Source organism: Macrosteles quadrilineatus, unplaced genomic scaffold (genome assembly GCF_028750875.1).
Source record: "Macrosteles quadrilineatus isolate MER2022 unplaced genomic scaffold, UCM_ALF_1.0 Scaffold_4__1_contigs__length_99947679, whole genome shotgun sequence".
Classification (NCBI taxonomy): Eukaryota; Metazoa; Arthropoda; class Insecta; order Hemiptera; family Cicadellidae; genus Macrosteles; species Macrosteles quadrilineatus.
This window is the reverse complement of record NW_026542597.1, coordinates 31,615,527-31,640,658: the sequence shown is the minus strand read 5'-3', so window position 1 is coordinate 31,640,658 and position 25,132 is coordinate 31,615,527. Positions and strand designations below refer to the sequence as shown.

Here is a 25,132-nt window from a genome sequence, read left to right as displayed (position 1 = left end):
TGTGTATAAACAGTTTTGCTACTGATACATATCTACCTGTTTTATCTTTAATGATGGTTATAAAAAAAATCCTTGAGATGGAACATGTCAAAATATAACACTACAACGATTTATTTGAAATCCTATACTTCCTCATTCCTTTATGGTTCTTTATTAGATCTCCCATTCCACTTTTATGGGGCGAGGGCCTTCAAAAATCACCTCATTCGATAACTTACTAAACATCAGTACAATTATGCACTATGTTTACTTTTAATATGTCCATTCATATGATTAATTATGGAAATGATCAGAGATGTGATTGATTTCTTCTGTTTCATTACTACTCATCCTTTACGCAAGCCACAAATTATTTTAAATCAGTAAATTCCAAATGAATATAATATATACTATTATATTATTTGTAAGTAATTTTACTATAATTTTATCTAGTTTGGGACTCTCGTTCTTGGGTCCCAGGTTCAAATCCTACCATACACCAACGACCTTTAGGCATACTATAATTTCATGTTGGCCAGAGAGTTTAATACAGAATCTATATTTATAGACTGCTAAAAAAGGTCATGAGAAATATATATATCAATGTTATAGTTTTGACAGCTAACCGCCTGTGCTCCGCAACGGGAATATTGCCAGCAATAAAATACATAAAAATTAACAAATACTGTTTATCGTTGTATTTGCTTGATTTTTTTACATGAAATAGAACTGATAGTTGGCCTGTATAAACTATTTATGTTAATCAAACTGATATATTATTACCTACGACCGTTTTTTAAAGTAGCCGTTTGAGTACAGTTCTTAGAATTGAAAATTATCTCATAACAGCATTGTTTACTTTCATAACAGCATAGTTTTACTCATAACAACACGGGTAACTGACCAATGACGTCCAATGAGGCCAATGAGGATTGAGAGAGGAGAAGTAAAATTGTAATGATTAAAAATTCAACTAATCAGCTGTTCAGGCCAATTTAATTGTTGATTGGTGAAATTAGTGTGTTTCGTTGCATCACTGTCAGTGGCAATGAGAGGTTATAAACGAAAACATAACCTCTTTTAGAAATTATGAATAGTGATTTTTAGTAATTAAAACACCGTCGTAGGTAAAGTAGTGTACGCAACTCGCGTAGTAAATCAATAACGACACTCGTAGAAGTTTTTAAGGCACTCGCCAAGGCTCGTACCTTAAATTTTCTACTCGTGTCGTTAACACTACCTTTACGCAATCGTTGCGTAAACTACTATTAACCTAATGAATGTTTTATATTAATTCGAGTTTCGTTTGCAAAATAAATAGTGTACGAACTGCGCAATGCTGGTAATCAAAAATTACTTACGCTATGGAGATAATTTGTGTATATTCCTACATTTGTTGTTTTTAGCGAATTTCCCATATAGGGAATTCGGCCTTATTTCTCAATGCCTATTATTAGCTAAAAGAGCACATACAACCCTTAAATTAAAGAATTATGAACTTTTAACGAGGAAATAAACTCTACAAACCAATAGTGAAAGCCATGTAATTTCATCAACATAATAAACACGGAATAAAACTGTGTTCTAAAACGATGGACGCAGTTTTGGGAATTGGGTAAAACCTAACGCAGGATTAGTTAATGCATTTCGAGGGGGTTTTGGCGTCCTATAATGACCCTCTAGGGATTTCTCAGTTCCCCCTCTTTGTCTCGCTCTCTCTATTCTCATCTTCCATACCTAGTCCCTGCATCCTTGTACCCAATGCCCTCAATCAATATGCATATAATTTGGTCTAGTTTCACGAACCTTGAATATATGTTTATCACACGTTGATACTGTTTTGAACACTAATAATGATATCCCTTATAATTATATCCACCTGAATAAACATTACTTTTTATTTTAAAAACCCATTATTGTATGTCTTATATTAATAATTTTCTGTCTTCTACATAATCTCCACACCGTCACATTGTAGTCGTGTAACAGGCTGGCTAAAGCCCAACAGCACTTATACACACTGACACATTGCACCATAAAGACACGCACACACTAGCACGAATGCCATCTGTGTTTAACCACACGCTGTAGATGTTATTGCGCTCAAATTGCCAGTTTCTTTCTGGTCGACTAATCTAGATTATCCTTCTTTGTGGTAATGTGCTAAACGCCCTTTTTCATTTGTTGGATATTTACTTGTAGAAAGCCTATTTGAAACAAAGTGCACAGTCATGAATATTTTTTTGTGGTGAGGCTTGAAATTATAAGCTTATTCAATGCCTACCGTATATTTCTTTTGGTATTTGAGGGAAATAAATTAGTATTTAATTAAGGTGTGAAAGTAAAAGCTTTAATCTGCTCACAGATTACCAAAAAGCCATTGAAGATGTGTTATCTATTTGATTTGTTTCTAATAGTAATTTTAAAATACAATAAAATTTCAAAGTATAGCCTAATAGTCCCTTGGACGTGAACTTAAATAAATTTGGACAGTATTTTGTCCAAAGTTTGACAATTAGTTATATTGATATAGTTATAAAGTGTTGTGGAATTTCTGTATTATGTGTTATATCCATAAAATTGTGTTATTTATCTATTGTTGTAGAGAATTATTGGAAACTGTGTGTCAGTTTGTACGGTTCTCTAATACTCGAAGTTCAAAACTCATTGTTGATTTGAGCTTAGCAATCAGTTGAAAGCTTTATTCTTTGGGGAAATTCTGCATATAAAGCTATTCAGAATCTACATAGCACCTTATAAACAACACCTGTTTTAGTAACAATGGTTACATTAAATAAAGTTTGTAAATATGAATTTCTACAACGATAGCAATGTATTTGTACCAGTCAGAGTAAAAAGGTTTTATAAGTACCAATAAGACTTCGCCAACAAGTTTTGTTATATTTTTTTGTCCATTTTACTGTTGAATATGAAATTATATATATGAAATGATATACACGATTAATAATTGTATTACTGAATAAGTCTTTTATGGTGACGATAAAATTGGTTGAAATTACTTACAAAATTGTGCTACCCACTGAACAAGCCAGCTGGACAACCCAACTGAATCATGAAGCCCCGCCGTGCTTTGTCCCTTTAATTCAACATTACCGAGAACGGCCACATGGGAACTTAAGTCCCGCTTCAACCGCTGTTATAATAAGTAATTAAGCTCCTGTCCCGGTGGATTATGTACTTTCGACATGCAAAGCTGAACAATTACGTAATGCGAATGAAGCCTGAATCGCCTTGTAGCTGGTAGAACTTTAATTGATTCTTACATCAAGTTGATTGGCAGTAGCACTTGAAACTTATGGCATTTTTACATGAACTGCATTTGATTTTGTGTGGTATGTAATCACTTACTTGCTTTACTCCATGGGGGAGCGAGTGGTTAGACCTGAGGTCCCGGGTTCAAATCCGCCAAACCACCAATTGATTTTATAAAAGTGATAATGCTGCATCTAAATTCAATAATTGTTACGTGTATCGGTAGATTTATACCTCTAAAATACTATGCTATACCAAGAAATATATGATTGCTACTCATATTCCTTAAATTTGATAGTTATTTTATCAAACTACAGTGGGTTTTTGTGCAAACAATATTCATAACTTAGTGGTAGGTAGTGTAGAGTTATAAAAATATTTTTAACTTTTTAAAAAAACTACATAAGTGTTCTTTTGGCGTAATGTTGTTACATTAGAGCTTTAAATAAGTAATCTTTATTAACATCTTTAATGCGCAATGGTCTTAGACTAGTATCGTTATACCCCGTTTCAGAAGTGATTTATGGTAATTTTTAGCATATATACTGTTATATATAATGTTATGTATAATGTTTAACCTATATAGTATAATTGTTGTTCAATTGGACCAATGCCTTCCTCTAATCGGTCTGGACTGCTATCCAAAGCGTTTGTATAAGCTTCTTTTAAAATGTCATCTGCGTAGACACTGCAAAGTCAATTTTGAAAAAACATTGTAGTGATAATTCCGACTAGATGACCTAGGTAGATATAATTATAACTAGAAATAGTAATAATGCTGTCTAGAGTTAGTAATAATAATAGCAGGCAACCGTGATAATTATAGCTAAAATACTAATAATTATGACATCTAGAAATAGTGATGTCTAAATTAATAAGTGTAATTTAAGAAGTCGGGTTTTAATAACAAGTCAGTCGATACTAATGTTATATACTATCTCTCATTAATAAGAACGGTCTCGCATTGTATAATCAACTAGCTGGCCCGACAGACATCCTGTCCTAATGTGGTTTTATGTCAAAAGCTCGTTCATTTTCAAGATGGCTCAATCACGTCCTGGTTGAAGTTCGTTCGCTACGCTCACTCACCTTTAGGTTTAAACTCGTTCGCTGCGCTCACTTGCCTACAGCTTAGCTCGTTCGCTACGCTAACTCGCCTCCAGGTTGAAGTTCGTTCGCTACGCTCACTCACCTTTTGGTTGCAAATTAGCTGTTGTCATAAATTAAAAAAAATAATAGTGCTGCACCCTGTTGGTAAATCTATTGACTTTTTAATACTATTGAACATCACAGAATCAAATTGATTAGTTGAATAAGCTGTTAAGATTCTTAAATTACATTTAAATATGAGTACTCATAAGGTTAACATGGGGAACTTCAGAGCCACTGGGGCGGAGCCCTTTAGACGGATCTGCACCAAACTTCACATAAACCATCCTTAAATAATGCTTAATAATGCCTGAAAGTTTCATTACAATCTGTCGAGCGGTTTCGGAGTCCATAAGGGACAAACAAACAATCAAACATACATACAAACAAACATACATTGGATTTTATATATATAGATCGATGAGGAAACTATTGATTTTAGAAGTCGTTGAGCCTGAGTAATTGTTGAAATGTATTTAGCAGGTAATCTACATCTGGTAAACAAATTGGCCCTTACAAGCCCTGCGTGATACCGGCCTCGTCTGACCCACACTTTGACCCATTAAATATGCAAGTCTGCTTCAAAGGACCACCTGAGTTCGGCCCAATAAAAGCCATAAGCTACACAACGTTGTAATGTGCTTCGGTTGAAGAGGTAACAATACCAGGACTTGCGTTAACACCATTGAATGAGTGTTACGATGTTGCGCCATCATTGATATTATGATACAGGGTAGCTAAAAAGTAACTTGTACCTCCCCTGAACTTTTTCAACTATTTGAGATATTTGAAATCGGTTTGCGGCAAACTTCTTAGATATGAGAGGCTGTTGAGGTTAATTTTGAAAATTTTGCCCTTAGGGGATGCTGGAGAGTAGCTCAAAATGTAAAAATAAGAAGAATGGTCGAGTTTGGTATCACTTTACAGGTTTTGACAAAATTAAACGATTAACATAAATAAAATAGAAATCGGACCACTAATAACAAATAGTTAAAAATTACTTTTAATAACCGTCTTAATCATTTTTAGCTCATTCTGAAAGCGGAATTGTGAGTGCCTATCGTTTAACGCCGATATCATGTACTTTAAACCCGAACACGATGTTTTACTTAGTTACATGTTGGTCGTCAATAGCAATATGCGATCTAATGGAGAGCTATAGGTTTTAATTATTCGCCAACCGAGCCAGTCGATACTAATGTCCAGATATCGTTACGTTATATTACTCCGTGTTTCTCGGCTTGTGGGTTATATCCTGTATGGCTCCGTTGGCGACATTTGTGTGTATAAGTTCATGGTACTGTTATTTTACTATAAACTAAATTGATAAATCAGCCCCTATTTGTTCTTATGCATATGTTATACTTAAAACTGTGAGATACAATGTAAAGATCGGTATGGACACCAAGCAGCATTACTGTATTACTTTCTACAATGTCACTTCCGATTAAATCTATTATATTGGCTCATTCTGTTATGCTATTTTTTTAATCCATCACAGCTGCCTATCTACATGGATGAACGTCAATAATGTCATTAAATAGGTCGACATATGTTTCAAGTACAAATAACGATTTATTCCGATTAACTTTAGTTAGAAATTTGTGATGTAGTTTAAATGCTGTTGTGGGATCATTATAAATTTGTTTTGATTACGATAGCTACTAAATCTATCCCGAAATACATATTACAAGAGAAATATTACCATTAAAAACACCAATACATTTTCACTGAATGTACAAAATCTTGAGATATCCACTATTGACAAACAATCGAATGGTACATTCTATGTATCTACAATAACTCGAATAACCCACATGTATGCTCCAATCTTACTTTATTTGCCATTGTAATCAGACCCATTTCTACATTTTCTCAAAAGCCGGCGCATTGGGAAGAATTATTTTTACTAAAATGAAAGATAAAAAGTGCCCTAATCATTTTACCGCATCGCAATCAGATGGGAGGTTTTAAGCCGTCGCTTAATTTGACAGACTATGACATTCGTTTCAGCAGTTTTTATCGGTTGTATGAATTTTATTATTTTTTCACGAGTTTTGAAGAACAAAACAATGATTTTTAGTATTATTTAAGTTATATTTACTATTATTTACGTAGCTTGTGCTAGCCTAGCTTGTTAGGTGCAATTACGTAGATTCTACTATAATTTAGCTAAGCTTAGTATAAAAAATTCTGGTACGTCTATTTTCCAATATAACCGCAAATGATTGATGTAATACCTTTATGTATTAGACCTTATATTTATTGTAATAACAGTTTTTTTTATTTATTGTACTAAAATCACGTTTGACAACAAACTCTTTTTGTAAACTAGAACGCGAATGGTCTAATGGGCAGAACGCGAAACTTCAGCTGAATTTTTATGTGTAGTTATTGAAAACCAAGAGGAAAAATAAAAAGCTAGGTTATAAAAAAATCCCGATAAGGCATGTTTATAGAAAAAAATTTTTATTTGCTTGACAAAGATTTATTAATACACTTATTTATACACATTTTTATACAGGCTATCGTGGGCTAAACGAACAATTTTACTTCACATGTTTTTTGTCTTAGATTATTGCAAATCATTATCTTAAAAGCCAAATTCAGTGATTTTATTTTAAATGAAATCTGAAACCCATAAGATGGCAAGGTTCCTACAACCTTTTTAACAAAGACAATTCTACATTGGACCATTTTCTTTAAAATAAATAACCCATTGGGTTTATATTTAGTCTAAAATAAGTTCCACTTCCATTGTAAATGCCCGGAGAGCTCTGCACGCTTGGAGATAATTGCTCGAGTGTAACGCCGAGGTACACAGAGCGTTTAAGGAGCTCAAGCGCGCAGCAGCGTTAACACAACTTCTCTCACGAATACAAGCTCGAGCTTTAACTTTTCATAAAGAGCTCAGTTTGAAAAAAAAAACATTTTTTGTTTTGCCAAAACTATAGAGGAAGATTGCTTTACAACGAACAGCCTATTACCTATTATCTTATTAAGAACTGGGGGTATAGCTTTGAAATAAAAGTGTAAATGTGAAATAAAAATAAAACCTATGTGTCAGATAAAAACCATTTTTCACCACACTAAGATGTTTTTGGCTGCATGTACGTAGCTTTCAGCCACCAATTAACGTATGTAGTTAATTGGTGGCTGAAAGCTACGTTTTGCTGGCCATGCCAGCTGTCATCGTAATTTGGGGACCGAGCAGGTTTTTACATCCCGGGGCCGCAAAATCAGCTGTCCGCTTACTACTTGCATTTTAAATACACAATCAAAATCTATAGCATTGCAATATAATTAATTGTGTTATCGTCACCGTTGCCTAGCAACTATTTATTTTTTATTTTTTGATGATTCCTAAAAAGTTGGAGTTGTGTTGACTATCAGTGTGCATTATTATAGTGGTGAATAGTGGTAATAGGGTATAGTGTGATGAAAAATAGCGTTCGTACCACGGACCGAAATGGTTTTGCAGCTCTCGATCGATTTAAGTTCTCGACTTCGTCTCGAATTCGAGCCGACAAAACCTAATTTTCGGCCCTAGGTATGAAATATACTATTCTATCTTTATTGCCCATAAAGGCAATAAAGGCAAATTATTTAAACTAAATAGCTTTGCAGAAAGAAGTGAAAGAAACCATTGATGGCATGATTATTTGTTTTCAAATCTAAATATGGAGTATAATGGACAAAAGTCAGAAACAGTAACAGAAGATGGATGTTCAAGGTTTTTATCACCAGTTCATTAAACAGCAATTAGGGATTGAGGTGGGTTGAAAATGTCAATTAAATTGACAGATTATGACAGTCATTTCAGCAGTTTTCAGCGCGAACAGTGACGCCTGTTTGGCCCTTTTTACTACCTCTTTTCATTTAGGAGTTAAACAGAAGATTACATTTCTTGATTATAAAATGTATCGAGAATTCTTTCTTACGGGTTGTACGGTATATGAAATTTTTTATGATTTCTCTACTTATGTCAAAATGTAAATTAATCTATTTAATATTATACCTATTTGTTTTACGCTGAGGTTATTATTATATTTAATCGTACAATGATTTCCGATCTGAGCATTGACTATTATTATCCTCAACAATTGTTATTCCTTATCCTCGTTATTCGCAATTCCTCAACCTCGTCATTATAGACTGAAGTTTTGCGTCTGTTTCTTGTAATGCAGCATCAGCTACAAATAGCCTACATTGAATATTTGTTTCAACATAAGGATGTAACCAATACCTTCTACGCCCTCTACGCTTTCTTGATTGTCTATAAAACACCAGGGCTTCTTCATCACTACTACTCATTTCAAACACCATAAACAGCACACAGTATCGTTATAACAAAATTAGAACTCATTCATTGTCTCAACTCAACTAATATTATTTCAGTCGTGCCCGTGTGCGGATTTAACCAACGCAACTGCAATCGTAATCGCGTCACAAACCAGTTTGTTCAACTTTAGTTGGGTTTCAGTCTTCAGTCTTCCCGTGTGTTGTCCGCAAATTGACATATAGTGATGTTGGGGGACGCAAATTATTTTATCCGTAAATATAAGTACCAACAAGTAAAATAGTAATGAAAAAGAAGTCTTGTAAATTCTTGTAGCCGAGATATTCTAGGTATAGAGCGAGGAGCAGAGGTCTGGGTTCAAATACTGCCAATCACCTTGATTTAGTTATTTGATAATGCTGCAAGTCTAGGTCCTAGGCGATGTCTGCGTTTCCGTACAAGATCCTAGTTACTAGTGTGTGGAAGAAGGGCATTAACAAATACTAGGTGAGCACGTGCGAATTCGCACGAATAATAAATTAGGATATTATAGCAACGTCGTTAGAAGTTGCGTCGTTGTAACGGCGTTGGTCTTGAGCTCGATCGTTGGCTATATGCATTTAAGCTCTTTTTGGTGTTCAGTAGTAGTAGTTTGCAGGACGGAGCTCAAAACTTGCGCGTATGGATTAATATAAACCAAATGTTGAGTCAAAATGTTCATGAGTATGGCTGCAAGAGCCATTAGCTTTGTTTAGCATTCTTTCTTGAACAGTGGTTTCGACGTCGTAGATATGAATTTGGGCATATGTGGGATCCCCGGCCCTGTGTGGGATGCACCCATTCTGACAGTTGTAAGGTGCCAATTCAGTGATAAATTGTGTCGTGCACCTTATACATGAAAGGCCCTTCACCGTTATGTACTTCAATTTTAGCTCGAGTGCTGACCATTGCGAGCGCAGAGTTGTACGATCTAATGTTCTCTGTGTAGTTTCTGCTGAAATGATTTGCTCCATTAAGTAGGCTCTGGATATAATAGATTTCTCGGTATGGTGGTAGATAGATTCACTTTTCCCTTATGGCAGCAGGATGAAAATCCTTCGCCTCGTCCTCTTTGTTCTTCTTTAAAATGTAGCGCACCACAATTCTGACATTTTAATGCCATTTCGCCAAGTGAATGCTGCTGAGTTCTTGTATTTGCCAGTGTAATAATTTTGTAAGTACACGTTGCCACTAACTGTTCCAGCTCCTCGCCTGGGCTCCTTACGTTTTGCATTGCTTGCCGTATGTTGACTCGCCGTGTCCGACCGGCAATATTTCTTCGTTGTCGGGTCATTGGCATGTTTAAACGAAAATATAATGTAAAACTTTTCTCCCGTCGTGTCCTAAAGGTAACATTTCTTTGCCGGGTTTCTAATTATTTTTAAAAACATGCAAACTGTTTACATTACAAAACCAAACAAAACAGCTGGGATTTAATTTGTTTTAAACTATTGTATTGACATCTGTTTCAGAATATAATAACATTCAAATCAATCACAATGTTATCCTTATGGAAGGAACTTTGAGGGCAGCCCACGCCCTTAAAAAGATATATTTCAGAAATCTAAATCCAGTTTGCACATCTACATACCTAGACGAACATTTTGGTATATAGTATGTGGGGTTAAATCTTAAAACAAAAAAGCCTTATTGTTCACAAAGTTTCATGTCGCGTATTAAATATATAGATACTCCAGTATATTTCACAACAATGAAACAACCCTTCAAGAACCCCCTAGGGACTATCAAAAGATCAGCTGACTCAAATAAACAGCTGATTACACTAATCTGCACAATACTGGTACCAGACTATAGCGAGAAGTCAGCTGGGTATTTCACTCATTTATAGATTACCTGTCAATAGCAGACCATCAATTACTGAGTCACCTCCCAGTCGCCAACAACACTCGTCAATATCACCCCCCCCCCTCCACCCCTCCCGCCAATTGTACTGGGGATGATTAAGTTTTACATTATGACAAAACTAAATTAATGGAAACCACTGTAACTCGTCAGGTATGATACACTTTTGCTGTAAAAAAACGTTTGAAAGTTGATGTTTAAAAACGTTTGTAGTTGTATTACTTGTATTATTGTATCACACCATTAGTCTATAGTTAACTAATGGCGTTATTCGTTTAGTAAAACGTAGACGTTCCAAACCATATGTATTTTGTGCTTATAATAGTCATGTAAAAGACTGTTTAGAAATTCATATTACAGGGTGATTGGTAGTTTGTATTAAAAAAAATTTGGTACTTTAAGTACGAAGTAAATGAAGTGTGATGATGCTTTATAAGAGGTTCCAAGTCCAAACATTAGCTTCCCAAAGAACTATTTTTAGTTTTTAAAAAATAACCATGTTTTTAAACTTAATACAGCGATTTCTCAATTACCTTTTAAATGGATTTGAGTAAATGATGTCATTTTTGTGTTTTAAATTACATTTTTAGAAAGAATAATAGAAAACTATAGAGGATCAATAGTAAAAACTCCATTGCAAATAGATCCAAAGATAAAAATTAAGGTGTTTAGTAATAATTATTTATTTATTAGTCTTTTGCATTTTGTTACACCCTGTTTACAAGAAGGTATCAAAATATAATGAAAACTGCGCCATGTTATAAGCTTTCCAACCATATGCTACACTATTGAGGTTTAGATATGCTTTTGTTTGTTTTAGTGGTTTGAATACTAGAAAACAGGGAACTTTTTTTACCGTTTTACCGTTCAAACTGAAACAAGTTTTGATGAATACATGCCAACTATCTATGTTTGAAAAGTTAAAAACACCATATCTTTTAGTCTTCAAACCAATAAAGCGTACATAAGCTGACCTACAACTCAATAGTGTAGCATATGATTGGAAAGCTTATAAAATGGCGCAGTTTTCATCATTCTCGACATACTACCTTCTTGTATACAGGGTGTATAGAAATGCAATGCACCAATGTTTTTATTTTATTTTTATTTTTCTTTTTTTTTCTTTGTATCTATTTACAATGGTGTTTTTTGATTCTCCATCAGGTAATTGAGAAATTGCTATTTTAAGTTTAAAAACATGGTTATAAAAAAAAAAACCAAATACTTTTTTGGGAACTCATAGACCTATTAATTACGAAAATCATCATTAGTAACTTGTAGGTCAATCTATATTGTAAACACGACAATGTACTTAGCGTATGAATACCTATGTTGGCAGTACTGAATTTTCACTACTACGAAATCTTCTATAAACTTGCGATTATTACAAATTAACTACCGCTAAAACATGGTTGTCGTATGAGGAGTAGAAAAGGGACCTAAACCAAATAAGTGCATCTATTATAAACAACATCTTCAGTTTATATTGTAAAATAAAAATATATATATGATACAACAGTTATTAATTCTCATATCCAATAAATATCCGAGCGAGGCTACATGTTAACAACAGTGGCCGGCTGGCGCGGGGCCAGCGCTCTGACAGCGCATTAGGTTGTTACAGCTGTTTTACATTAGCTGAGCACGTTTTAAACTGTTTCGCTGTTACAGTAACAGGCTGCTCATTTCTACGGCTGATTGTTATTGTAACATATGTGCGGCTAAATTGTTTACTTTTGTTCTGGAATGTATTACGCTTGCGATGTTTGCCGTAAGGATTGTGGACGAGGTTTGTTCTGGGGATAAAATCTAGTAAAAAAAAAACTTTCAATTGAAATTTTGTAGGTATTTAAAAGTATTGAAAATATTTTTTCAAGTGGTAAGAGTAGACATGAAAAACCAAAAGCTCTCTTCGCTTGGTTTAAACATTGCTTATAAGATTATAATCTGACTTCGTAGTTTGATATAATTGAATTTAATTATTTGTAAGCAAATTTGAATATTAACGTACATTATCACGTTTCATATAATTGTATGTCCACCGTCAGAAAATTTCGAAGTTTCCTAAAACTTATGCATAGTTAAAATAAAGCCGACAAATATTAACTAAATATAACCATTGTATCATGGTACCTACAAGTGGATTAAAAAAATGAACAGATTCTTGTCAATCGCCTATTGGGTCTGATGATGATTGGAGTGTCCAATCGAAATCAATCACCACTTACCATTTTTTTAGCGAATTTCCCATATAGGGAATAAGCTATTACCGTAGTACTCATGGTAAGACCTGGACGCAGGACCGATTTTTTTTTCGTTTTGAGGTCCCTAGAGGCCAAAAACACCATCCGTTCAAATTCATATATATATATATATATATTCATATATTTATATATATATATATATATGTGTCCGTCAGCACGATAACTCGAGCAAAAATGATCCGATTTTGATGAAATTTGGTACAAACGTGTAAACGTACGTTTATTCGAACGAGTTCGCGATCCAGCATGATCGGACCATGGGAACGGGGGTTTACAGGGGGTTTTATGGGGTAAAAATAGGTTTTTCCCATTTTTGACCCAAAAAACATAAAATTTAGCAATTTCTTTCCAAACCTTTTTGTAGAGCTTAAAAAAACAAATAACTTAGTATATTGAAGCGTTATTATGCGCCTAATTGTTACGGAGAAAATTCAAAAAAATTGTAAATTTAAAATTCCCATGTTATTCTTATGGAGAATAAGTAAACTGTTGTAGTTTGCTTGTTTGTGAACATATTTTGATCAAATTTGGAAAATGTTTTTATTTCTTACGAAACTATTCAAATTTAAAAAAAAACAGTTTTACCCTCCCTGATGCAGCAAACCTAAGTACTTGTTAAACTAATTCTATTTAAATCAAGAATAAATGTTATATTTCTAAGTAGACATTTCAGTGTAAATCCAATCAGTCAAATGGAAATTCGCTTAGTCTGCAGGTTTGCTGCGGCGGGGGTATTTGTATATTTACCGTCTTGTGAGTAACAGTATAAGCGTAAATATATGTTTTAAGTGTGATAAGACGTTTCTTTTATTTACTTTCCGTAAATTTAATAACACGCACAATGCTGATCAATAAGTTATTTAAAAAATAAACGTAAGTATCAAATTAAGTAGTTTTGAGATACGTATTTTTATATATCCGGAGCACAACCATTGTGGGCTGCTAGCTTGGTAGTAAGCGTTTCGGACTTCTGTCTGAGGGGAACATCAATTTTAATTACCGGTATGACAAAAGGTTTAAGGAATTCGGACAGCTTTCCCTTTTAAACAATTTTATTCTATCCACAATTCATCTGGCATATACACCAAATCACTTAATCCTAATCAAGACTTTTTATGAAGTAACACTAGTAGTTGATGGCACAGTAAATTCGTAATATAGTTCACATATTTCTTGTAAATTGGCTGGTAGTAACAATAATTGTATTTGTATGTTCAATACCATTAAAAATTCGTTACTATGACAAAGCAGCTATCGACTCGTCAGCTTCACAGTGATGTATAAACAATAATGCTATCTGTGGTGAACGCATCATATTGCATCAGTTATGTTATCAGTCGTGTGGTTTAATGCTGTCAAATGACGTGATTTCTAAATATAGGCTTTGCCAGCCGTGGTCTGCGGAAGGAAGAGAATCGTAAATGGTCGATGCTATCCATCCATCTACATTAATGATCACATTAGGATATACTTTGTGACTCGTGCTGCTCTCAAATGTAGACATATTTTGATAATTTTAAGTAATCGTAAGATAGAATTTATGTGGAATTTGTTTTCCCACGTTTTTAAAATGAAGGGCTTAGTTTTTTCGCAGAATACTGGCACTGGTTTTATTAGTTTTGTTACATCGAAATTTTTGCAAGTGTATTAGTTTATACATTCAATTACTGCACCTGACACCACGTAAAAAACCTTGTTCAAAACTACCGAGACCATGAACATGTGTGACCTCATTGCCACGCGTCTAAAGTGTGCAATTAAGAAGGATTTGCCATACATTTTGTCAAGATATTAAATTTAAACCTTGTCACAAGTATTCTTTTTAAGAATAATATTTCATCACAAATCTATCTTTTGATTTATTCTTCAAATTACGAACAGTTAGTTCGAATGTATTTGTGTATTTAGTCTACACTTACCTACAAAATTTACTTAGTTTGTAACGTCCTGATAATAATTGTAAATGATGGATAGTAACTTACTTGCATTTAAAAACGAGCAAAAACATGTAATGTCCGCCTCTGCGAAAAATCACCCCAAAGTTATAAAAGTTAGCGGTTTGAGAAATAAAAATAGCGCCCGTTTTATCAAGGGGATTGCCGTTCCCAATATTACCACAAGCGGCAGAACTCATGACTGTCAGTTCCTTAAATATTTAATTTCGTTCGTTCATTTTTTTGTGATGAGTTCAAGTTATTCTTTGAAAATTAAATATTAAATATATTCCTTACTTTAGTAATGATTGCAGGTTTTGATGGCGATCTTTCTAGACCAACGGTAACAATTTAATTCCAACGGATTTACTGAGCTTTTTTCGAGTTTTAGAAAGAGTAAACTATAAAGGGTTTCTCTAATTCATATTACAAAAAATTCAATCATATCCCAAATTGTCAACAAGAGAAAAACACATACGACACAATTTCTCTCTTGACTATAACACATACATTGTGCATTTTCTATACCGTTTCCGAATTTATTCCTGTAGTTTCTTAGACAAGATCAACTAAATAATACTTTGAACTAGTAGAACAATGATTTGCTATGCCATTATTTGTTTGTCTTGGTGTTTAAATAAAATAAATCCTGTCATCCCAAGATACAGATCTTAGAATCAAGTCAACATCTTGGAATCGCTCCCAAATATAGTTATTAAAAATAATAAATAAGCACATTTTATTCATGCAAAAGAATATGGTTATGTTTACGATTACCATGATGATCATGAGTTAGTTGTGTATTGCATTGATGGCAATTAAGAAAATAAAAATGTTTTCTACATTATGAAGTCAACATTATTTACTCTCAGTAATTCAGAGACAATTTTCGCAGTGGTGACAAACTGTGGCTTAACCAAGGGATTAAACGTTGGCAACCCTGTGTTTGGTGCTGAGGGGGGGGGAGGGGAGACCACAGCGGAGACTGAGGTTAGGTTGAACACCTGTTTTACCAATTAATTGTAATTAATGTATCAGCTGACCACTAGTCAGACTGCGAGTGTCACTAATACTGACAAATTGCACCTTGGGAATAGTTGTGGCAAATGATTGTTTTACTTACGGTTATATGCTTTAGCACGTTTATGCTTTTTAATTATGTTTTTATTGTATGTGAGCTTAGATTATTTTAGCCAAACATAGATGAGTGATGACTATAAAAGAGCTGACATTTTTTTTTACTTTTATGTAGCCTTAGGTGGAGTTTTGTAGTTTTTTTATATTTATTTTTTGTTTTTCTTGTTTATTTCCACATACTTTTAATAATTTGTATCTGGTGTTATATTTTGTAACCACTGAATAAGGCGTACATTTTCAGATGTTCTCCAAATTAAACGATGTAATGTTTATTTAACAGTAGGGCACTAAATTTACCTTACCTTAAATATACCTTATGTTTAAATAAACATGCATTAATAGCACAAGAAGGTACATGTTGATCGTCACTAACCAAACACTTTTGGTGAGTTCTGAGGTGGTTTGGCTTCTGGTTTACTGAATTTAAGTTAAATTGCTTGAGTTGCCTTGTTCCGTCGAGTGATCACTATAGTACAATAGTACACCGAAACTATAGTACTATAGTACACCGAAACTATAGTACTATAGTACACCGAAACTATAGTACTATAGTACACCGAAACTATAGTACAGTACTATACTAGGACTACTAAAGTCTATCTTCAGGCACCAAAAAAAGAGTTATCTATCCAAGTTTATTATATTCTGTTCTTTTTGACCTTGAAAAAGTTTATCACAATAAAGGAAGCTGTTTCATTATGTCCCATTCATTTTTCTCAATTATCAAAAACAACTTAAAAGTCCAACGTGAATTTTTACAGAAATATAAAATACTTCAAATACCCATCAGGTTAGGCTAGGTTAGTGAATAAAAGAGTATCCAAAAGTCAATGATAAAACTTTTGTATGGTTAAATAAATTTCATACCCCCACCATACTGAAAGGCTGCTATGTAATACTTTTCCTCGGAGTATTTGCAATATTGCACAGGGGTGGTTTTTGTACCACAAAAGAGTCAATCGTCAGAAGCACCCCTTTGTTTTCAATTGTCACAGAAAGATGATAAAGATTCTCCCCTCACGCTAGCTCTACTGATAACGCAGACCGCCTCACCATTCCTCCCGTCTCCCTCCAAAACTCTACCTCCATTTTCCTTCCTTTTGCTCCATGCAAATTCAAGACACACCCTTTTTCTTTTAGATAACGAATTCGGATTCGGTTTGTAATTGAGATTGGCTTGTGATTGTAATAGTATACAACAATATATTAGTTTAAACCTTCGGTATTAACTAAGTTAGCTTGATTTTAGCTCTTGTAGAAAAATCTTACCTGCCAATGACTATTTTCTCTTGTCTCATTTATTCTTTGCTTTATGAGAATTATTATTTCCAATCGTATTGAATGAATATAAACCATTTAAATAAATGTATACAAAATCCACTTAATGGAATCATTTTTCCTTTTTTTCCACTATACTTCATGTTATGTAAGTTTTTCTCAAGTAAATATTTTCAGTTAGCTACGATAGGCTACGATAGAAAGAAAATTGGTGCATTATTGTTTATAGAAAGTATATTTCTTCGTCATAGGCTACGTGACGTTTATAATAATATTACAAAAGTTTAAATCGTATGCATAGTTTTAATGTGCATTATAAAAGGTTAAATTTGAGATTTTAGTAAATTTGTTACGAAATATATTTCTTTGTTATATTTTTTGGGTGTAAATTATTTATTCTTTGATATTTGATATGGCGTAGGCCCTACATTTTAGTACCAATATTTTCTAGAACAAAAAATAAGTTTAACGGTGCTCTGGAAAAATATTAGATTCTCAATGGAAACATATTACAAAATAAAATGTTAGTGTGGCTATTGCCATTTATCTAAGACATGAAACAACTTTTAAATATTTTAATGATTCGATTTTCCTCTAAGGAAAGCAAGTTATTGCGTTCAGAGATTTCCTTACAGTTTTACCATTATTTTGTAAATAGGCGAAACAGTTAAAACGTTAAATGTGGAATAGAATTTAATTGTATTGCTCAAGCAACTGTGGTTTAATCAGCTATACACATTATTAGTTAAGGTTTTGAATCATACTAACCACCCAAGGAGACGAATATAATATAATATCAAAGTCATTTATTTATTTTGAATGTGCGGTAGCACGATGACGCGAGCAAAAATCGTATGATTTTGATGAGATTTAGTACACAACCTACATTTTTTATGAGAGTGAGAATACCTACATTTATTCGAACGGAATTGTGAAACCAACATGATCGGACTATCGGAGCGTGGTTTTATAGGTAGAAAATTAGTTTTTCCCCAATTTTGACCCACAAAACATAAACTTTGCAGTTTCTTTCCATACCGTATTGTAGAACGTAAAAGCTAATAGTTAAGTAAGTTGAAGCGTTAATACACTCTTTATAGTTGCAAAGAAAATAAATATATCAAAGTTAAAATTCCTATGATATTTTTGGAATATTTTTAAGTATATTGATGTAATTTGTTTGTTTGTGGATATAATTTGATAAGATTTTGTAAATGTATTTAATTCATACCAATCAACAGTTACACATCTCCCTTGTAGAATCAAACCTAAGTACTCATTATAATTAATGTTTTTTTAAATGGAAAATAATGTGACATATTATTAATTGACATTCGCTTATTCTGCAGGTTTGCTGCAGCGGGGGGTATTTGTTTTATATTTAGTTGGTGCTATCAAAGTAATCTTTAAATACTGAGTTTAAAAAGTACTATACTAAAACAATGCTTTTTAAAATATGACGACTTATTTATATACTTAACAATATTTCATGTGCTGTAGTTTAAACTGCACTGATATATTTTCAAGGTACAAATCAAGGTTGTATAGGTTCTTTATTTTAAAATAAACTTCTATTCCCTATTGAAAATTGTATGTGCTTTGTGCGCGAAAATTATTAAGTCCATCTTTACCTCATCGTTCTGTTTTATGAATTAATATGTCAGTGTTGTTACATGGTTCATGATATCTAAGTTGTAAAGAGATTATACATCACATATTGTGTAATATCTTGGTGTCACTGATTGTGTTTGGTTCAACGATTTCCGTAGCATTTACAGTTTTAAAAGAATAATTAAAATAATAACGCTAATACAATCTGTAGATGCTTAGATTTAGAGATACAATATGCTAGTTAGGGCACTCACCTGGCATCCTCCACTCTGGACCTCCGGAAGCCTCGGGGAGGCTGCGGCTGAGGCGTGCATCTACAGTCGCAATGCATCACACACAACACCACCGAGGTCACCACACAGATCACAAACGGTATCGCGAAGTAGTTGATGATCACCTCTACTTGAGCGTCCCTGTCGTACTTGGTCATGACGACGGTGCGGTTCTCGCGGGAGTAGTAGCAAGGGAACTCCGCGCCCTCCGTGCCGTAGGAGGCGGTGAAGTTGGCGCACTGGATGTCCGGAGGGTAACCGCAGCCCTTGATGTTGACCAGCAGGACGGCGTCCACGACGGTAGCGGGAGTGGCCAGCGATGAGTTGTCCTCCTGCTCGGTGTAGGACACGTAGATGTGTGTGCAGCGGTACATGTCGCTGGTACAACCCTCGCGACAAGAGCTCCACGTACAGTTGAAGATCCCCAGGTGATCTTCGCGTCGCATCGTCACGCAGGTGACGGGTCTGGTGATGAAGTCCGCCACCAACGTGGATATCGCCGGGTCCACGTACAGAGGCACTAGGAACAACAACGAGGAGCCGGCCGACACGGCGGACATCACGAAGAAGGACGTCGCGTAGAACCACGCGCGCTCTCGGCAACTTCTCTTCTGTTTCTTGTGTTTCTTCGGTTGAGCCAGCTCAAGGAGCTTCCTCTTCCTCAGCTCGACCTGCGGGTCGAGGAGGAGTTCGGAGCTGCCTCCTCGCATGTTCCCATGCCGTGGGGTCTGCGCGGAGACCTTCAGTCGACTGACGGACGCCGAGGTCGTCGCAGCGCCGGCGCGCCCTCACCTCCCACACCCATTGATACCTCCCTTCTAACCGGATTATCAAGATGGACACTGCTTTCTCAATAACTCCCCAGTAATTGCCTCTTTCTAACTATACAGTTTACCTTCCATTAAGTGGGTTTAAAACGTCACGTTAAATGCCAATGAAGTATTCTCTGGAAGAATGGGTTTATGTTTCATAATTATCAACTTTAATTTAACTTTTTTACTTTTCAGTTTTAAGAAGCGAATGAAATTTAACTACGTAGAAAATATTACAAACGATTACTCGTAATAATCTCTAAATCTATTTGGCAACTTTTAAATGCTTTTCTTTTGTTATTCCTTAATGTATCTAAAACTCCCAAACGTAACGCCTAAACAAATCACTCTAACTACGACTACCAAATTGAATACCTCAAAAAGTACCTACTATAGCTGCATATGAAAAAAACATTAATAATGATCACTTAGGCAGGTAGCATCAGGTAGACAAAGTTGAAATATACTAACTTAAGCAAGTTACCAACAACTGCTTGTCTAATTCAGTTGGCTAGCAGATTATGATTGATTTTTGTTGTTTCCCATTATTATATTTACACGAATTTTAGATTTTTTTGTATAAATATATTTTTCAATTTATTTGATCAATTGGTGTGTACTTGCCTGTAAACATAGGTTCCCATCAGTTCTTAATAAAACCACTAAAAATACTTTTACTATCAGCGTACAATTCGATACAATTTTTGCTATAAATTATTACAAAAATTATCAGTACAGTGAAATCACATAATTGTATTTGAATAAATTAATTTTTGTTAAAAACTAAGATTCATATCTCGTAAGCATTTTATGAATGGGATTACTTAACATTATGTACGGTATATTAAAGTTGACGTGTTCACAAAAGTTAATAATAGTACACCTCAGTGCAGCAACTACCAAAGTTAATAGCTTTTGATAGCTGTCAACGTTGGCGGGAAGTGAGGATCAATGTAGTGGAGTTTTCAAATATCATCTAAACATGTAATGAATGATAGGTACGGAAGTATATACAGTCTTGAGTATATACAGAAGTATATACAGATTGAGTATACGTGGACTAATGGAGTAGTTCATGTAGAGCCAACACGGTGGTGTAACGTGACTTTTGGCGGGAGGTGAGGATCAATGGAGTTGAGTTTCCAAATACTATTTCCAAAGTGAGATTGAGTATAGGTGGACTAATGGAGTAGTTCATGTAGAGCCAACACGGTGGTGTACCGTGACTTTTGGCGGGAGGAGAGGATCAATGGAGTTGAGTTTCCAAATACTATTTCCAAAGTGAGATTGAGTATAGGTGGACTAATGGAGTAGTTCATGTAGAGCCAACACGGTGGTGGAACGTGACTTTTGGCGGGTGGAGAGGATCAATGGAGTTGAGTTTCCAAATACTATTTCCAAAGTGAGATTGAGTATACGTGGACTAATGGAGTAGTTCATGTAGAGCCAACACGGTGGTGTAACGTGACTTTTGGCGGGTAGAGAGGATCAATGGAGTTGAGTTTCCAAATACTATTTCCAAAGTGAGATTGAGTATAGGTGGACTAATGGAGTAGTTCATATAGAGCCAACACGGTGGTGTAACGTGACTTTTGGCGGGAGGTGAGGATCAATGGAGTCGCGTTTCCAAATACTATTTCCAAAGGGAGATTGAGTATAGGTGGACTAATGGAGTAGTTCATGTAGAGCCAACACGGTGGTGGAACGTGACTTTTGGCGGGAGGAGAGGATCAATGGAGTTGAGTTTCCAAATACTATTTCCAAAGTGAGATTGAGTATAGGTGGACTAATGGAGTAGTTCATGTAGAGCCAACACGGTGGTGTACCGTGACTTTTGGCGGGAGGTGAGGATCAATGGAGTCGAGTTTCCAAATACTATTTCCAAAGGGAGATTGAGTATAGGTGGACTAATGGAGTAGTTCATGTAGAGCCAACACGGTGGTGGAACGTGACTTTTGGCGGGAGGTGAGGATCAATGGAGTCGCGTTTCCAAATACTATTTCCAAAGTGAGATTGAGTATAGGTGGACTAATGGAGTAGTTCATGTAGAGCCAACACGGTGGTGGAACGTGACTTTTGGCGGGAGGAGAGGATCAATGGAGTTGAGTTTCTAAATACTATTTCGAAAGTGAGATTGAGTAGGTGGACTAATGGAGTAGTTCATGTAGAGCCAACACGGTGGTGGAACGTGACTTTTGGCGGGAGGAGAGGATCAATGGAGTGGAGTTCTCAAAGTTTAACGAAACTCCGCTGTCAACAAATTAGCACAGAGGCGCCTGGTTGGTTCATTCTGTTTCTAAAGTGTTATAAAGCAAAAAGAAATAGGTGTACACGAAGGTAATATAAGGCCAGGACAAATTTCAAAAGTATATAAAAAGTGTATTCATATCAAAAGTATTTCTTTCCAAGTAATTGTTTAAATCTGTTTAACTGTTACTGAAGCGTATCAGTATGATTGATATTGAATTGCTCCTAACTTAAAATATAAAAATATAAAGTTGAAATTTATTTCACTGTGTAAAACTGCAAAGGTGAGAACTGATTCGTATCTTTTGAGAGTCTCCTTCAGTAAATTCGTAGGATGTCAGATATGTTTCCTCCTTACAATAAATAAATACCCTTCTCAGTCATGTTTAGAAAAATCATCCATACAAGGAAGTATTAGTAACTACAGGATATGATTGTACCACAATGTCATATATTTTTAGTTGGCTCCCAATCATATTACTTTACCTGTAGGAACATGGTGCAGCAGTAAAGCTTACCCTACATCAATGGAAGAAGTAGGGCGAAAGTTCTGTCTCAAGAGGTGTGCCCAAATCAAAATCCAACTTTTTTATCAGATGTGTTGGTATTAAAAATTTCAAAAAGACTATTTTATACTAATCTGTTTATATTTAACAATTTAAGATGGGCTATAGGGTGACAGTCCTACTGCTGATTTAGATAATTCCAGCCTTTAATATAAAGGCATTGTTCACTTATTACTATGTCATTTGTCCGATTTTGAATACGATATTAAATTAATATGTGAATAAATTTTCATGTGTGTCTGATGTTTTGTAACAATAATAATATAAGAGCGATTAGTGGAACTCTTACGGCCACCCCACTAGGTCCTGGTTCTTTGGAGTATTGAACTCTTGTGCAAAGCTCCTCTTAGTAAGTAAGATTGTATTCACTACACAGGGTATGAATCTTTTATAAATAGTTCTATTTTACTAGGATTGCTTTCAAAGCAGTGAAAGCTTGTTAAGCAGAGTGATCACGTTTCATGGTTGTAATAAAGCAATAAATAAATAGATATATAATACAAAATACAACTATTTCATCAATTTAACTCATCAGTTTCGCTCAGAACTATCAACATCTAAAAGTTTCATTAGTAAAGATGTGGACTTTACATACATATCCTTTGTATCGGTATTTTTCCTGTGTTTGCTCGCTAATGTCATCTGGTGAAACCACAGTTCTGGTTGAACCTGACCTTGAACCTAAACCAATCGACATTTTCTCAATCTTGGTCTGATTTTGGAACCATGCTATTAGCAAATGTTACTTTATAAAGACTTGCCTGCTTTGAGAGAATTGCACAAATAGTTGTCTCAATACCTTATGAGGTTTGTTTTCTTAAATTTTGTATGTTTAACATAATTATGTTCATCCTGCAAGAACAAAGGCTAACTAGGTAACTAGTTCAAAAAAATTTAATATCTCAAAACATTGCCAGAAGTAGTTGATCGTGCGTTTCGGGTGGTTATTGATTTCCTTAATTTTCTACAAATATCAGGTAGTTTTTGAGAGTGCATTCTGAAATTGTCCTTAAGCGAATTACACTCTTATGCGAATTAGGTATTTTCTTGCAAAACACTGTAACAATTCAATATTTTCACTAATATTTTTTTAATAGAATAATTTAATTTCCACCATATGTTTTTCATTTTATCTAAATGTCAATCCCTTTTCAAACCATATATAGTAATGAATTGTCCATGCAGACCAATATGTAATCAATTTAATACAATATAATATAGAAATTTTCAAATAACATAATTTTATGTAAATATATAATAGCCTATAACGTTTGTAACAAAATTGCTTCAAATTCATTATAATTTTATTTAAATAACTTTTCAAAATTATAAGATAGCTAGCTCTATAGCAAATGAAATTTGTTATAATATATATGTGTAAACAGTGGCCTACAATTTTATGTGATTAAGTCAGCATTGACATATGTGAGTGCAACAATGCATCAGACCTTCATCACTTCCAATAGAGCCAAGATAGTATGAAGATGTAAATTGGAAACTACATATTTAATATCAAAATTTTATAAAAAAGTACATTATTCGGACAAAATTTGTGGAATTTGTTGAAAGAAGACCCATCCTTGTTACGAACATTAATCATTTATAACATCAAGAATTTTGCTGCAAAGAAGACATCAATTTTGGTGAGATCACTCCAATAGACATTTTTCCCTTTGGAAGCCATTAAAACTTTTTTTAGGCCTAACCTTTGGACATCTGTACTCAAATTCAAAGTCAAGAACTAATAGCAGTTTAACTTATTCAGAACTATTATTAGTTCAACCAATCTATAATTCGAACATACTTTATATTTTAAAACAAAATTTAATTAGGCTTATATCACAAGATTAAATTCAAATGCCGCTCGATCACCCCACCTGAGATAAAGATCCTTGCAGTAAGTTACATAACACTTGAACCTAAATTAAAACCATTGTAATAGGCCTAGCCTAAAGATTTTAAAGTAAATTCATTTCCCACTGTTTGTACAATTTATTGTGAACCCTTTTCTTTTCTTTTCTTTTACTATCAGTTTTGTATTATAATTAATAAATTTAAGTTTCGATACTGTACATGGAGTTTCCTTTGTAGACCTAAGTTAAAGGATGATTACAACACAAACGCAAAAAATACTTTATTCTTCTTGGGCAGTAATATACCCCAAGTCGTTGCCTAACACAATAACAATCAATACAAGTGTAATGCCAATACGATGATACCATAAACAATATTTCTAAGTAAATAATAAGAGAGCATGTTCATAATAGCCTATTTAGATTAAAAATATTGATTTGAGAACTAGTTATTTAAAACTGAATTTACTAAATTACTTTACTCAATCATTTGAAACTAGAATAGTATCAGTACTATCAGTGCAATTGTTACAAATTCAAAATAAGGATGATAGATTATAAATCCCGTGGTTGCAG

The 25,132-nt window shown here is 34.3% G+C and overlaps 1 protein-coding gene across 1 annotated transcript in view; it reads right to left on the bottom strand.

The window, feature by feature from the left end:
• Positions 1–19,857, bottom strand: part of LOC128991961 (protein tipE) — a 152,891-nt gene extending 133,034 nt beyond the window's left edge. Inside the window, exon 1 of the mRNA XM_054415274.1 lies at positions 19,061–19,857. Coding sequence (XP_054271249.1) covers positions 19,061–19,788 — 728 coding nt within the window. The 5' untranslated portion in view covers positions 19,789–19,857. The remainder of the gene's footprint in view (positions 1–19,060) is intronic.
• Between the last annotated feature and the right edge of the window lie 5,275 nt (positions 19,858–25,132).